Source organism: Folsomia candida, unplaced genomic scaffold, assembly GCF_002217175.1.
Source record: "Folsomia candida strain VU population unplaced genomic scaffold, ASM221717v1 Fcan01_Sc028, whole genome shotgun sequence".
NCBI classification, from domain to species: Eukaryota; Metazoa; Arthropoda; class Collembola; order Entomobryomorpha; family Isotomidae; genus Folsomia; species Folsomia candida.
Window position 1 is genome coordinate 514064 of NW_019091220.1, and position 17599 is coordinate 531662.

The following is a 17599-nucleotide window of genomic DNA, read 5'->3' on the forward strand; positions in this document are numbered from 1 at the left end:
CATATTATGGCTTGAATGAAACAGAAACTTATTAACAGACTGCATGGCGAGGTATGGCATAACTTTGTTTGATTTGTTAACAGTTTTATGACCTAGCTTCGTCCTCTTATGCATTGCAGCGACATTGCCTGATTTAGAAAAGTGAGCCAGAGTATTCAAACTATAATCAAATTTGTCCTACTAGTTATTACACTGCATTATTAGCACTCAGCTTACACCTAGAATGCTAAGTAAAAGCCATGTTCATCTGCATATGAACAAACAAAATAACTTCCAAATGGTGTTAAATAAAAAAGAACGCTGTGCTGCATTGCGAAACAAAATTATGTAGCCGAACAAAGTAAGTATGTACGTAGATAAGATTTTGAATTGTAAAAGTAGTTCGATTTTGACCAGTGCAAATTATGCTAGTTTCGTGATCGCAAAAATGTCAATTTACATCAAGTAGGACTTACATAAGTTAAAAATTGGCCCCACATGTAAATATCGGGTTAACAACCGATATCTACAAAACACGCGATAAACTGAACACAAAATATTTACTATTTTTCCTCTAAATCAAGCCCAAAATCAAGAACGGTTGCACCAGCCAAATAAATAAATAATTCAGTCCCTATCGCGAATTTCCATGTTGTTCAATATTTTATTACGACATTACTCGTAGACTTTGTCACATTCTGGGCAACTTTCTTCAACCTTTTGTTTTCTTTCGATATTTCTCAATACATATGCTTATTTTCTCCAACCATGTCAAACCCTAAGGCGAATTGTGCACAATTTGACCGCTCCACCAAACCAGATTGGAAAAATACTTGTAGATTCGGACATTACCAATTCAACATACATAGTAAAAGTTTCTTACAAAATCGGACATACATACATAAATAACTGTAACATGAATATAAATCTTGGAAAAGCAGAACCCACGCCCTCGCTTAATTACATAATTTTTCTTTTTTGGTGACTTGTCGGAAAAGGGAGGTGAATCTAAAAAAAATCTAAATCCGATCCTAACTCCCACAATGCCAGAGTATCCAACGAGTAAATACACAACTCGTCGTCTCATCTCAGCGCTAGTCAAAGAACGAAAATGCATCGGATTTTTCCCATGTTCATCTACAGGGTCAGAGAGGCTTTAAGTCTTAAAGCTTATGGAAAGATCACAGCCCCGAATTCACTTTGGCTTTGGTTTTAGCTAACACCACTGTGTTCCACGTTTTGGCTCTTGGTTTGGGTCTACTTTTTACTCGAATAACTGTGCAAGTTGAACCGAGTTGGAGAGGCAGTACAGTTTTGCAACTCGGCGTCTCAACAAGAGAGCTTGCAGGGTTGGTGGCTTGGTTCTCTCGGTTTATTGGGGTGCAAAACTAGCAAATCGGTGAAACAGAGGTGTACATATACACGGGTAAAATTGAGACGATTCGTTACATACGATTGTACCAGAAATTAAGAATTTTTGGAAATTTTCACAATGCAGTTTTACAACAAAACCAGTCAGGCAGTCATGCCAGTAAATACGAGATTGAAAAAATTGCAAGAAAATTGCCCCTCGTGGTAGATAGCGTGCTGTTTCAAGTGTCTCAATATTTTGACTGGGTGAAATTTGGGGACGTGATTTTATCAAGAATTCCCTCGCCGTGATTGACTTTTACATAAAACTGCCAAGAGGAGGAGGAGGACTCATTCATTCATTGGGAAGCTCATCATCAACAGTTTATCCACTATCACGAGGATCTTGAGCAAATAAACATTTTAAACGTAAACTCACAATGTGGGGCTAGATAACTTTTTGGTCGCCAGGATAAAGTCTTTGGTTCCGTAAAAAAACGATCGTGTTTGATTTAAGCAATTTAACTGGATCATTCGTTATATAATATTTTAGAATAAAATGGAAACAATTGGAGAAAGCTGACCACAAAAATGTGGTGTATAGTACGTATTAGTTTAGTTTGCATATAAATAAGTATCAATCTCTTTGTCAACAAAATCGTTAAGAAAATCCTTGTGATAAAAATGACTTTACAGTTTTTTACCATCTCCACCATTATTATTTTTGGACTTAACTCATTCTAATTTCCACACCAGAGTTACTTGCATAAGAAGACTTAATTCTCTACAACTTAATTCACGAATTTCTCTTGTTTGATTTGATGAGGAATGGAAAAACTGTGAAAATGCCTGTGATTACGGCTCTCTTGGGCGTTATTTTGACTTCATTAGTTTTTATCACTATAATTGGAAACATTCTCGTCTGTTTGAGCGTCGTGCTTGTGAGAAAATTAAGGAAGCCACAGAATTATTTGCTCGTGTCACTCGCAGTCTCAGATTTATTCGTGTCTCTTTTCGTGATGCCATTTGCAATTGTGTTTGAACTTAATGATGCCAGTTGGCCCCTCAGTGATGGAGTATGTGACCTTTGGGTGTCAGGTAATTATCCTTGCTTTACAACTTTTGTCATTTGTTCACGTTACTTTTATTCTTGAGACTTTGTGTGGGTGACATTTGTTTCGCATCCATGCACCAACTTTTGATCAAGGAAAGGAATATTTTAACCATTAAGATAATGGGACAACATGCCACATATTTGGATAATTTTATTTATTTGTTCTTTCTCGCCACAAAAAGACATGGATCAACAATGTCCTAGTTTATGTATGAAAGTACTACAAATATTGTTGCGAATATCATCAATGAACACGTACAAAAAATAGCTCTGAATTTGTTTTGGTCGTGGGTTTTACTCGTCCCCACATATGTACAGACATATATTTAATGGGCATCGATCCCGATCTATTTATGTCTATTTATGTCGAGACCAGCGACTCTTTGAAATGTTTCAATGTTTATTTTGAAACGGAATACCAAAGAAATCGATAGTTCTTCAAAACATGAGGCGTTATCATTGCACACAACACCTTAACTTTTTATTGTTATGCTACTGCATACATACATAGTAATGCTAAATGAAAGGTCTTTGCATAAAAATATAGACCGACGCGGCGGACAAAGAAAGTGCTCCAGTGTTATTTTTTGTATGTATGTGCCATATTCCAATTCTCATAATGCTTCCGGACCTCCTAACCAATTACTATTGCCGAAAGGTAGCATAAAGTAATGGGGGAGGGGGGAGAATTGCATCAATTTTGCCGTTTCAATTGGTATTGATTTCATGCCAAGTGTACATGCAGAGTGAGGAAATAGTTCCCAAGAAATTAGAAAATTGCACCCTTTAAGAGAACACAATGCAGAATAAGTCTAATGAAAGAAGGCCATTTGGCTAGAAATTAATTTAGCTGGTTATGTAGCCCGAATTTTGATGGATGACATCTGTGAAATTGCTTTATAGTGTTGCAATAGTCATTTACGCTCAATTCCCAAAGTGCAATCCTACCCAGTATCAATAAAAGAGAGAATTTAACGCAGAGTCCCTCGTGTCCTATCTGTGTGTTGATTTCCAACATCATTGTGACGACGAAAAAGGGCATGAATTGGTTCACTCTAAAAGTGAAAAGTGGATAGTGCGTCCTTAAATCAGCAATACTTACGTCCACCCGGGAATTACAATACAAATTGGAAGTTTTATGTAGTCATCATCGTATATGTATGCATGGCGAGTAGCTTTTTCTGATAATTAAATTATGCATGCACACATCTCTTCTCTCAGAGGCTCGTCGTCTTGCCTGCCTGCCTGCCATCCATCTGGTCGGCTTAATACGTAATAATGACGGGAAGAGAAGATATACTTTCTCCATTATTTAATATGGCAGTGGAAAAAGAAGGGTCTAGAACGGCCTGACTTTGATAATCCACTTTTTCTATTTTCTCCATCATTATTAGATTTCTTTGTCAAAAATAGACACGATTTAATAACTAGTTTGGCTAGCTCTCTTTTCTTGAAGGGGACCGACAGCGAGTAGCTTTTTACATAGGTAAACTGCTTATTATTACTCCCCTCTTTTTTACAAGTAGAGATGAAAGATTATTCGGGAAGGCAGGTATCCCTTACCTTTTGGCCTTTGTTATCTGCATTATCTGGTTAATTATTGTTATAAGATGTGACAAGACTGAGGTCGGTGTACATGCATGCATTGTTACGTCTCATAAAAAACAAGGCCCGCAAACTTATTCGCTTGCTTGGTTGCAACAGCTAACGTATGCATTATTTATTTATTTGGGGTGGCTACGTATATACACGCTCTTTTTGTAGTAGTCGCTTTTGGTGGAAATCTAGCAAAAAGAAAATGCCCTACTTCACATGCCACTCGGTTGTCATGATGAGAGAGAAAGCAAAAACTGTCTTCTTCCGCCTACTCCGTGGTTAAGTGAGGACTGGGTCGTGCGGGGTTGTGAAAGTTTGGTTTGTGTGTGAACCTAGCAGCATACTCTTCCTCGGATTAAGTGCCTTACACACCCGTCCCTCGTACGTAGGAGGAGGAAGAAGGGAAGCGATTTCATTCATAATTAATTATCAAAAGGAGACGCTCAGTGCGAAGGTGGTGGTGGCAGTCAAATTATGGGTAATGATGATTGACATTAATTGAATCTGGAAATTTCCGCAGATTAGACACCTTTCACACTTTTGTACATTACCGCGTGGTAAGAAGAATCCCATTATTTAGATTGTTTCGACCCCGCTTTCTCTTTTTTAAGAGCGAAATTGAAATCCTGTTTAATTTATGACAAAAATAAACGGATTTTTTTCTCTCGCAGAATTTGCAATTTCTTTCTTTTCCTGAAGAAAGTTTCGATTCTGCATATATTTACATGTATGGAGGATCGATAGTAATTTGAATTTATATTTAGTAATCGATGATGAAAGGAGTGCTTGCACTTTACAAACTTTACTAGAAAATTGAAAGTTATTGTGTGTTATTATTATAAGAAGGAAGAATGCTCAACTTTCACTTCCAAGACCCATTCGTCATCTAGTCAAAGCCACTTTTCTCCCGCTCCCCCGTGGTAACAGGGAAGGACACATTCATTTAAATTCATATACGACTGAATAATAATGGAGTAAAAGTTGCCCTGCTTTCTCTCCGCGGGGTGAAGAACAATAAGAATTTGATTCACTTATAAAGCATTAAAAGCATGCATGCGAGGGAGACAGAAAGAGCGAGAGGAAATCTCTTGAGGCGAGTTGACTTCCTCCACTTCCGTTCGATGCGGCTGTCTCCATGTTTTATGGCACGATCCATAATGAACTTCCTCACCATTGTTTTATTCAATTATTATTAATTTGTTTTTACTAATGCATCCTTTATTTCAAACTGTTGGCCTGTTACCAACTTGGTGTGGACGGATTTTAAGCCAGATAATCAATAGAATTAACCTTGGGAATTGTTTTCTTGGCATTTAGAAAAATTTAGGGTAAATGAGACATTGTAAAAATCATTAAGTAATGATTTTTAAATAAAATTATACATAAATCCAAGTACTTTGATTTCTGTATAACTTTATTGGGATTTAAGGTACCACAAGAAGTTTTTGGTACCTCTTTTTCTGGTGTCTTAATTTCATAAAACTTTCCATGTTGTCTTGTCCATTTTAATTATTTACTCCTCGACATTGTATTAAATGAGATGTTTTAATCCAAGTCAAAGATTCGGAAAACACTTGCATTTTACACTTGCAGTAATTGCTACTTGCGTAATACAAGAACCGGTCCCTGTCAAAACTGATTCACCTGCAGTTTCCATTACGCAAAAGTAGAATCTAGACAGCCCTACATACGTATTTTACCTGCTCCAAATTCCCACTTGCAGGAAGCAACAATTTCACAAAATGATAATACCATCTCTCGAATTGAATTCATGAATAATTTAATAGCATTTTACCCTCCGTTAGATTTCTTTATGATGACGCAGTAGTAGGAGCACAAGCCATGCAGCCACAAAGGCCTCATCTGACTAAACTTGTATTCATGTAGGAAACCGTTTAATGGAAAGAAAGGTTAAAAGTAGTTTGAAAAATTGAAGTGATCCTTTTCACTTCCTATGCAAATCAGTACACAAGAGTCTTAAAAAAGCATCAAAATCAACATAAAATCCGACATCATTCCCTTTCCGTCTTCATGATTTGGTTCAGCCCAATCCTTTCAATCTTGTATTTCCCATTCTTCACGTCATGCCACGTCATGTCTTTCACCCAGCAAGCCAGAGATCATTGATATCCGGCTGCATAAGAACGATGCGGAGGAGGAGGAGGAGGCGAGTGATTGTGAAATGGTACATGGACAAATCTTCATTCAACATTCAATTCAACTCAACAATTCACATTTACAATTGGAAGAAGAAATTCCTATTTCTTGAATCCCTCTGCCTTTTCGCCACACCACGAAAGCTGGAGAAAGTGGATGGAGTACAGAGTCCAAATCCAAACAACCCCATTTTGTTGTTATCCTTTCTCTATAAATCTGCGAGGGTCTCAAGGGACCCTGGAGGAAGAATGCTAGAGCTCTTTTCTCTCCCTCGCCGCCACACACACAGGAGGCAACATTTTCTTTAGTCCGTGCTTTCCTAAGCAGGTTGCACAACCAACCAAGAAAGAAGCCACGTTTGTGATATGGTTCCGCACTCAACAACATGAAACCGTTCTTCGGGTCACACATCCTGATTTTGACTTGGATGACTTGGTGAAAGTGAAACCAACAGGGCTCGATGACTGGCTTGGTTGGTGCGCAATTCCAGTTTCCTGAGTCAGACAAAGCTTGATTGAGAATGGATCCATACATATGTGCATACATGGCAGGGTTCATGGAAGAACTGTGTAGCACTGAATTCATGATACGGTTGATTCATCGAATATTTGATGATATCACATAAAAAATATCATTTCGGGGAAGGTAAGAGCGAAAATTTTACTTCTGATCTGTACGACAGTCGTGAACATGAAAATGGAAAAAGCGTGTAAGCAAAATATCCTAAAAAAGAAGCACAAATGTCCTAAAAAAGAAACAAAAACGTTGTTTACTGTTTTGCTTGTCAATTTCCGAAGATTTTACTACGAGGCTTAAAGTGGAGAGTGAATAATTCACTCTGACGGTGTTGGTGTCTCAGTTCCTATTATCTGCTCAGTACGCATTTATTGAAACAAATCAGTTGATCTGATCCCCAAGCGGATCGAATCTTTATTATCTTCCCGGAGACCAAGAAAGGCATCGGCACAAAAACAAAATAGATTGTTGTTATCCCCGAAAGAGACGATACAAAAGTGTTACTTTGTTGCAGTTTACCCTCCCATTTTCTCTGTTAAATCTACACTTATAAATATTTAGAACCGTGCTATTAGTCGAACAGGAAGAGTTATGAAAAGTGTTAATCAGGCAAAATCTCTTTTTTCCTTGAGAAGAATTTCCTCCCGTGACAAAAGAAAGGTGTCGTTTATTTATAGGTTCAACTTGCTCTCGGACATTACGCGATTTATTTATCAAACAGACGGCGGAAGGGAAGAAAAGAAGGTTTTACAATGAATTCGTTCCCTCCTATGATGCAAATTTACAAGAAACCAGAAAAACTCACGACCCAGCCCACACCACGATAACTTCTTCGTCTGCTGAGTAATAATACAAAGGAGCGGCGGGAACCTTTTGATATGGAAATCGGGTGTCTCTTTAATTGCATCTCGTTTCCATCTCAAATCCGAACTTCACTTTCTCTCAGGAAAAGCAAAACAGATTCAACAAAGACTTCTTCTTTCCCTTCTTGCACTTCCAAGCAGCATGAAGTTTTATTATTTTGTGCTCCACTAGTTCCACTCGAATCAGCACCTCGACTCGATATACCTCGAGATACTCTTCTCCTTTCGGTTTCGCTTTTGTCATATCGAGAGGAAAGTGTGATGGGCTCAAGTGTGAGAAGAAATCTAAGAATGAAAACTTTGCGTGTTTCTGAGACATGAGAAAAACATTGAAACTTTTATCATTATAATAATGCAGCTAACACCACCACCAGGCCTCCAGATGAAATCCTTATAATGCGATGTTGCATATTTAACCGTTGTAAAAACTATGTGCTAAAAATTTCGTCACCGTTAAACTCTTTCCAGCAAAAGTTTCTAAGTGAAATGGAAAAAAATGCAACATTCATAAGGTCGGACGTAAATTTAAGAAGGGGGCAAAAAAACGGCTTCTCTCTCTCGTTTCTTATTACATACTCGTAAGTGTTGGACAAGTCATTTACAGAGGGAGAAAGCTTGATATTTCATTCTTGTAATAATAATAATATTGTGTTTCTCCACGTCATGAAGCACTCAGTGGTCCTTTCCTACACACAAACCCCTGATACCCTCCTCCAACAATGGGAATACTCAAAATTACACTTGTGCATCGGAACGATGTAGCAATAATTTATTTGCCCACTGTGACCATATTTATACTAAAAATATATAATAGAACTGTGGCGCAAAATAAACTCTTTACTATCACTTAAACACTACTCCTCTCGCAATAAAGGGTGATTCTTTTCTATTTTCTGCAATACATACGTTACATTCCTTTGGGGGAGTATCATTCTGCTGCCGTTGCTGCAATCCTATTTCGGTTCAGCAAGTATTAAATATTGACGCAATTTACTCTGGTTGTGAAAGAAAAGTAAATAATGATTTATTTGTGGCATTCATTCAGAATGACGACGACTTGTTGGATGGAAATAATCGATGTCCTGAGACTGTGTTCATGTGTGTGTTTGACTCTTGATTGGTTCACTTGAGTTGTTGGTTACTTAATTCAATGTGCACACTTGAACCAACAGCCAGCAATACTTGGTTGACTTCCACCCAAGCCGAGCAAGCCTTAATTGCACGGCAAGCTTGCCCGTGTCACCTAAGAGGGTGGAGAAAGTTTGTTTACTTTCATGGTTGTAATGAGCATACTTTTTCCACTTGGTGCCAGCAGTCGTTCGTACGTACGGAGTGGGCAACGACTTATTACAGTAATTAATAAAGGGTGCCATGATTTTCTTCGTACGGCCGACCAACCACTTGAATTTTTTACAGGAAACAACATCTCCTAATTGCAATACGGCTTGTTTTCTCTTTTATGCTCTATGTACCAGAGAATTTCGTACTTTTATGTAGATTTTCTTCGTCACGAAGTTATTATTATTCTCCTTGCTCGACGACCAGTTGGGCATGGTAGTTGAGGAGAAAGTAATTCCTTCCGTTCGGTACGACAACAACATATTTTTCATTAATTTTATGAAATATATTGCCGTATTTAACTTGTCAGTTAGCAGTAAAATAAAGCCTGTGAAATTTATCAGAAGGAATGGTTTTCATTCCAATGTTATACTTACTCTCAGATTTGTAAGAAGTTACACTTTGACTTGAACTTTCTCCAAAACATGCCTATAAAAATCCAAGCAATTCAATTTAGCGAAATGCCAAGAAACAATTCCAACAATTTCTGTGCAGAGTTGAAACATTTTATTGTACTTTTTTCCATCTATGTGTACATACGTAAAAAAAATCTTGCCTGATCTTTGTCAAGGTCATCAACCATCAAACATCCAACTTCATCATAAAATTCCTCGGCCCTTGTTTAGAAGGCGCTAACTAACATGCAAACAAAGATCATTCTAATTACCACTGCTTAACACCTCGACATGACCGTTCTGAATATATTTATTTCCTTTAAAATTAGTGATCTATATGTGGATAGAATATCTACACATACTGTATTTAAATACATGTTATAGTTCGTCTGCACTCCGTCCGTTTTGCATAATATTGCCCGCTGGACTTTCCCAATACCGAGAATATGCCACCCAAAAATGAGTTTATAATCCGTTTTTGATTGCCAAAAGCATTATTTTCTCCTAAAATATGACCGACTTTGTGTAACCGCTGTATGTTTTTTCTCTTTCCCTCAACAGCCGACGTCTTATCCTGCACGGCATCAATATTGAATTTATGTGCCATAAGTGTGGACCGATATCAGGCGATAACACGTCCTCTGGAGTACTCTGGCTCCTCATCCCCACGGCGGATGTTGGGAGTGATTGGAGGGGTCTGGCTTTCCGCCGCTTGTGTCTCCCTCCCTCCCGTCCTACTACTTGGCAATGAACACGAAAACCACAATTGTATCGTCTCTCAAAAATTTTGGTAAGTTGCCAGTCGCATCAATATCGTGGCTTACACTTACACAGATTATATTGTACGTACGTGTGTGTGTGTACTCGAAGAAACCCAACCGTCCGATACCGAGATAACCATCGAGGTTTCATACATATATTGCCGAGGTTGAATGTCATGTCACAAGAAGCGTGACATGTTAGCCTCGTCGTCATCCTTACATAATTTTAGTGTAACGTTCAAATATTAAACTTCATCCTCACGATAATCGTCTCTACTACAACCTCACTCCCATTCGTTTGGGGTTGTGAATGATAAAATATTTTTGGCTCTCAAAATTTATTGCCCATCATCCACAATACTTATGAATAGTACATCGTCAGTTTTTGGTATGGGCACAATTTCGAAATTAATTAGGCATGCCGGATTGCTACATAAATGATTGAAACTCAAGACACGCCCGAATTCCTTCATAAGTGTTGTGTACATATCGCATGGCGCAATCTCGGAAATGTTTACTAATTTTAGCTTATCTGAGGAAAGTGATAAATTCTTGTTTAAAGGCACTTAGCGGAACATTAATGGATTTCAAGCGGATGTTAACCGTATGTACGTATGGAATTTATTATGACAATTCAATCGAGATTTCTTTCGCAAGTAGGAAGGATTAAATATGTATGTATATCGGTGCTATTTTGTCCTCATAAATTTTCCTCGCCTGCTCGTTATGCGTGTAAAGAGAGAATTTGAGAAATAATAAGGACTCGTTAGAAGTAAATGTTATGCTTGGTCCGTCCATCGTTCGTTCGTTATTCGCAAACGTTATTGGCACATTCAAATGTGAATGCACATCTCCATACGTATTTTCTGACTATCTACACCACGGCTGCTTTTCTTTTCCTTAGTTATAATAATAAGCGTTATTTTTATTCCGAATCATCACAGAGCAAATGAATGTTAGCGTAATGTGTGAACAAGTTTATTTATGAATGCATGCATGTGAAGCCTCGTGTGTAGTGTAAGCAAAACAACACACTGCATACAAACATCTAACGGAATGGGGCTTTAGAGCACCCAGTGTGTTCTGAAGCTTTTAGTGTTTTTGCATTTCGACTCGTGGACGGATAGACGGCTCCTTCTAGTCGTAGGAGATGTTAATCATCACAAGTCATAATAATGAGTTCTCCATTCCTACAAGACCCCGCCTGGCATTTATTTAATGGATGATGGGAATTTGGCCATGATTTCATTCCATCTCGTCCCAGTAGGTAACGATGAGACAGACAGATGAAAAAAATCCGTATATTATGTTGTTGATTAAGTGCATGCGGCCCTACCTACGAGCAATTACTCACATTGTCAGCCATGTCAAAGCGATGAACCACCTGCTACGAAGGTGTCGGTATAGATTTTAAATTGTAGCGCAAGACCACCAGCCCACACACAACTTTGTACGTTCACCTTGTACCTTGGTGTCATCTTCGCAGCGTCTCCTTGACGAATTCCAAGCTGCTGCTAGCAAACTTGTAGAAATGGAGCGAAGCTTCGTCCTCCTTGTGATGATTAAAATTAGCATTTTCCTCTTCTTCATAACTTTATTAAATCTGCGCAGAGGAGAGAAAGGAGAACAGGCTTCTGGCCATTTTGATACTAAATATTGCATTAAATAACAATTTACTCGTAAAGAAGGATTTACTCAGACTTTCGCGAAATAAGATGGAGAGAGCAAAGCATTATCTCAATCTCGAGGGAAAAAGAGAATGAAATCTCCTTTGCGGTTTTTCGGGTACTCTTCGTTACGCGTACTATTATTAGCACGACTGCCAAATAATGTAATGCATAACAAGTATGATTTCTGGCAAGTTACACACAAAAATTACTCCCATGGACTGTGTTATGGATGTTGCACGAATTATTTATTAGATTGGATGCTTTGCTTTCTCCACGAGTCATAAATATGTTGGATTAATAACCTAATTAACGTTTGGTTCTGTTTCAAAAATTAGCGTGGAGACAGATAATAATGACTTTTATGGTCAAGGATACATAGCTTTGAATAATGATCTCAAAACTTTGTGCAAGTTGAATTCTCACCTCGTACACAAGCCCGAGTTATACACAAGTAGCCATGATTTATAACATTATGCTCCCCATTATGCTCCCACTTTATCTCGACAATGCAATAATGCGCGATAAATAATGCATGCTCTAAATTGTGAGTAGGCCAGCAACAGCCCATAATAGAATGGCCCAGTCTCAGGTTAAGGAGGCGGAATAATAATGTATGCATACATACCTCTTGTGTAGGTAGCAGGAACCCCAGATTAGATTAGACTTGGACTAAAACCAACTAAACTGCTAAAACAATGAAGGCGGAAGTTGCAAAGGGCAAAGTACTCCTTCTGTTAGTCCGTTAGTGAGGGTGAACATTGTCCTAAATTAGAATAAATTAGATAGAAGACTGTCTCTGAGGCGGCCTGGACGTCAGAAGAAGAGAAAGCCCGCCTCTCACTCATGATGAAGGAACAACAAGTGGAGTGTGTTAAATTAAAATATGCAAAACAAAGTGCCGCCAGAATGAACGTCGTCCTCTCTCCTTTGGGGTCGACTCCGTTAGTTAGAAGTTAAGTTAGGTTAACAGTGAGCAGAGTTATCTACATGATCTCTCGTCCAGCTTTCTCTCTCTCTTCGTCTGGAGAATTTTCTCACTGGAGGAAATTCAGCTAGTCTATCACGGGAAGTAGGAAGAAGGGCATAGTTAATGTTGATCTCAACTCCAGATGAGGAGGCTAATGCCCTTGATTCCGTTGTACAATTCATCCCGTCGTCCCATCTGAGTCTCTCTCCGCTTTCACTTAACTTGACAAAAGTCATTGTCCACCAGCAGACAGTAACGCACCAAAGAGTTCCATCAGTTACCCTGACAAGGAGAGTAATTCAAGATGCGTTTCATATTTAAGTACCATCCTGCCAGTGATTAATTAATTCTAGTAACCTGCTCAACATATGGGGAAACATGTCATAAATTATACGCACCATTCTGAAGTTTGTTTTTCACATGTTTTATGTATTATTCAGCTGGAAACTAGAAGATGAGAGTTGAGCTACTTCAAAGCGAACGAAGCTTTATTTGTGGAAAGCACTTTGCTTTCTTTCCTGTTAGACGGGTGTGTAAGTGGGATGATAAAAATTACAAACGGAAATGGAAATCAAGTCCGTACAGCACAATCTCGTATCACGTTCGCTTCAGGGATAAATATTTTAAATGGAACCCATCACATGCATACTCGTATAGGTCCAAGGCCAACATTTTCCTACGGTTGACATGTTGACATCCCATCATCTAACTGTTGCTGGTCTCAAATTTCATTAAATTTTAAACAATTCACTCTAGAAAAATTGCTTTTTCCAGAGTGGTGGCGTGGCGTGTTGCATTATGAGAAAAAGGGGTTCAATCATTCCTCAAAACCCTTTAGTGTCCCAAAATTTTCTCGTCCTTAAAGCAAAGTCAGGGGAATTTACGGTTTCTGTGAGTTTACCGTTTTATTTATTTATTATTTACTCGCCCCCACCAACCACTTTCTTCTTCTTGCAGGGGGAGAAAAGAAGAGTGAAATTTCTTCTTTTCACGGGATAGGGCTTCAATGAAATGTTTTTCGCAAGAGTGCATGAACAATGCATGATTTCTCTCGGGTTGTGTGTGCACAACGATCATGGTATCCTATAGTGATCTGTATTCGCTGGTGTGTGCATAGGCAGATAGATAGACACACTTTTTCTGCATGCTTTTACCCTCTCTTTCACCATTCTTTCTTTCCTCCGTCCGTCCATTCGTCTATCGGTCAGTTTTGCTTGTGCTCCTCGTTCGTGTTCCATCACCATTAAGGTTCAGGTTGGGGATTGGACTATTACGCGTAGAATATCGGACAAGTGGTGGTGGTGGTGAATGAATGGAATGAAAATAAATCTTTTCCTTGACGTCCCCAGATAATACGTTGGGAAAATACAACAAAACTCCATCTTAAGCATCAACACACTTGTGTATGTAGTCGGTCGGAGGAGAAAATGCATGTGGCCGTGTGTTATTTTATCATATGTGCCCAAATTCCATTATTACTTAATATATATATGTATGTACATAAGTTGGTACGTATAGTGGATGGACGGCGAGACGAACAGGCGTCTATTAATACACGCCGAAACAGTTGTGAATAGAGAGACGAGAACACGAGATAATGCGAAATTCTTTCACAGTTCACTTGAGACATTCAAGCCGGGTTAAATCAAAGCAAGAAAGAGAAGAGATTTGAGATTTCGCCCATCTTTTGGTCACGAACCAAGACATACGTTCATACATTGTGTGTGGTACTCGTGGTGGTTGGTTATACGACGACAGAAGAAGAAGTAGGCTTGCTTTGGCTTCCGGCTTAAACTAACATTGCCCGACAAGAAAGAAAGAAAGGAATAGAGAAAAGAAAGACATTTTGCTGCTGAGAACTTTAGGTGTCAAAACTCACAAAGCGAAAATAGATTAGCTTAGATGGACAGGGCAGACGTGGAGAAGGAGGAATTGTAGTGGTGGAAGTATTATTTCGCCAAATTGGTAAAATCGACGTACAAAATATTTGCTATGAAACCAGACTGAACAAGATTTTGGTTAAATTGGTCCTACATTTATTCAAACGATGCATGCAAACTAGGAACAATTTGTTTAATGAGTTGCGACATTATTATTATTCGGGAGAAGTGTATCCATCAAAAGTGTGGACGAAATTATACATGTACCAACTTTCATGGTAAAATGTAAAGTCGTCGACTCTTTCAGATTTTCAAAGTTCATCTCAAGTAATAAGTGACGACGTGCCGAGTTCAAGATTCACTTCTCGTGTTCAGTTAGACAAGTCTAAATTAAATTTTCGCATTTAGCACCTCACTCGCCCGTCAATCTTGCTCAAGGTTAAGAACAAAAATTGTGTACCAGATTGCACTGGATAAGCATTTATTTGGCGGAGCCGAGCTGTCAAAATTCATGAGTACTTTTTTTGATGTCATTATTTTTTACTTGAGGTTTAGCTTAACAAGTGTAGTAGTAAAAAAAACTACTGCCATGCATTTTGTACATGACTGCACGATCACCACCACCAGTTTTATCGTGAGTGGAGCAGAAAATAGTTTCCACGCGGCTCGTAATAATAATGATAATGTGGAGATGGAGAAAGGTTTTGGCCGGGCTGGGCTTCTGCTGCTTCGGGTGCTGCTCTAGTAATTTGAATGTCAAATCAAATTGCTTGACACATGTGTTCTCAATTGAACCCCACTATGCAAAATATGTACATTGTCATTTTTTTAATAGTCGTTTGCGATTCATCAAGACCCATTTCAAGCTTTGGCTAAAAGGACACTGCGTCACCAGCTTCGTATCATTATAAAATTGTTCCATTCATGGACAAGGGTTTGGTTCTCTTTTGTAGTAAACTTATTTAAATTGAGGGTCTACAATTAATAAGAGATACTGCAACATCAAACACACAAAAGCCTTACACGATACTTACTATAAATCGTATATATCACATGAAATTAACCTTAAATATACCACCGCTGCTGGCCTGGCTGTCTCTATTAATGAGTCGTATGACCACCCCACAAAGTACAAGCATCTATGTCGATTTCTGACAAAAGAGGGAAAGTCTGAACCATGCATGTAATGTATCTCTATCGAAAATATGATGGAGAAAGCTCAAAAAACCCAACCCACCAGCCGAGCAAAGACAAAAGTTGTATTTGTTGACAACGAACCAATTAATAGGACGACTCCCTGCACCGATACCTTTGCAATTCTTTTCCTAAGGAATGTAATTACTGTCATACCTCGCAGAAGAATGGATGAGGATGAGATATAAAAAAAAATATTGAATGGATGGCTCCCTCACTTTTCCGAAGGTGTTCTATATAATTTCTTCCTTTTCCTTCTCAGGTACCAAATCTACGCGACAATGGCTTCATTCTACGTTCCTTTGTGCGTGATGGTCGTCGTCTACGCCAAGATCCTTCGCGTCGTGGCGGACAAGAAGAAGCAGATGACGTGGACAAATAACAGTCGGAATAGTAGCGTAGATCGCTCAGCCGTGCACGACATGCACTATCTACAAGGTAAGAGAATTCAATTACTATGATGAAAAAATGAATCAATTTACATAAACTGTATTTACATTTATTAGGTAAAAACTGTCACAAAAGTTTCACAAGTGAGTTAGATATTCTCAAAAATATGTAGTTAAACAAACTGAATTTAACTTTAAAATTATTGAACTTTCGCATTAAAATAGAGTGAGTGAGAGCAATATAAAGGCAAATCCGAGACCATGTCGTGGTTGTTCATATATAACATAAATTTGCATTTTTGATGAAACTCGACTGCGCCTAAGGTGTGCCTTGGGAATGGAATAATAACGACCTCATCTAATTCTAATTTCATTCTCTCCATCTCTCTTACACGACATTCTGCAAGTGTATAAATATCAATAAGTTATATATTGCAAGATGTTTCATACGGTGCACTTGCTTCTTGGGAAGGAAAATTGTACCCTGTGCTTGCTTATTAAATTGGAAATTTCCATACAACTTTCTCCTAGTTAGTCTGCCTTAATAATATTACGTCGCCAGTATGCATACGCCACCCCCGCGAAATGTCAGTCAGTCAGTCCGTCAGTCACTTTGCTGATTGTTTGCTTAGCTACTATAGGGTTTCCAAAACATGGGGGAATGAATTCTGGTGTCTACTTTCTCCAGTCACCACCAGCAGCAGAACTCGCACTTAATAATATTACATACATACCTCGGGTACGTACATGCATATGCACTATCCGTTATTCCATTCATTCTGATTATGTGCACCACTAATACTCCATAGTCAGGAGTCCATTCCATTCCATTATTGCAACGTGACCGTGATGGGTCGTCGTATGCTTTCACCTGCAAGAATTACTACTACCGCACCTTCAACCAAGTACTGATTTTCCTGTGGGCTTCATTCAAAAACCGGGTTTCATGCCAGGGTCCAACCGTTTCACGCACCACCCGCGGATTTCCTTTCTCTTTTTTTACATTTCTTACCACACATCATAATCGATTCTCTTGCCTTGTTTCGCTTGCATTAGTAAAGGTAATAGGAAAGTGAAAATATTACTTAGCATGTGGTCTGCCAATTTGTTGTATAACTGAATCCTTTTATTTTCCTGGGTATGTTTACAATTCTCATTTGTATGCATTTCCTTACCTCGGTAGTAACCACCCCGACTTTCTTAACCATCAAGGACCAGTTCAAAGGCGACGTGCGGTATTAAATATGCAGAATCCATGATTATTTAAGGGAAAAGGATGTGCAGGCGTCACTTCACCACGGCCATCGCCATCACATAATTTTTAATATAATACTTATCTCTGAAAAGGGAATAAAATTTGGGAAGGTAGTGGAGAAGGTAAGTATGAATGTGAATTCACATTCAATTTAATGGAGCACATAGAGCGGCGA

General features: G+C 38.6%; 1 protein-coding gene across 4 annotated transcripts in view; it reads left to right on the forward strand.

The window, feature by feature from the left end:
* Positions 1–1274: 1274 nt before the first annotated feature.
* Positions 1275–17599, forward strand: part of LOC110859964 (5-hydroxytryptamine receptor 1) — a 51816-nt gene continuing 35491 nt past the window's right edge. For 2 of the 4 annotated variants that reach the window (XM_035859811.1, XM_035859810.1), the window contains exons 1-3: positions 1275–2427; positions 9870–10098; positions 16043–16218. In XM_035859811.1, coding sequence (XP_035715704.1) covers positions 2151–2427; positions 9870–10098; positions 16043–16218 — 682 coding nt within the window. In that variant the 5' untranslated portion in view covers positions 1275–2150. Of the gene's footprint in view, positions 2428–9869; positions 10099–16042; positions 16219–16286; positions 16314–17599 lie in introns of all 4 variants that reach the window. The other 2 variants (XM_035859812.1, XM_022109005.2) reach the window with 2 other exon arrangements.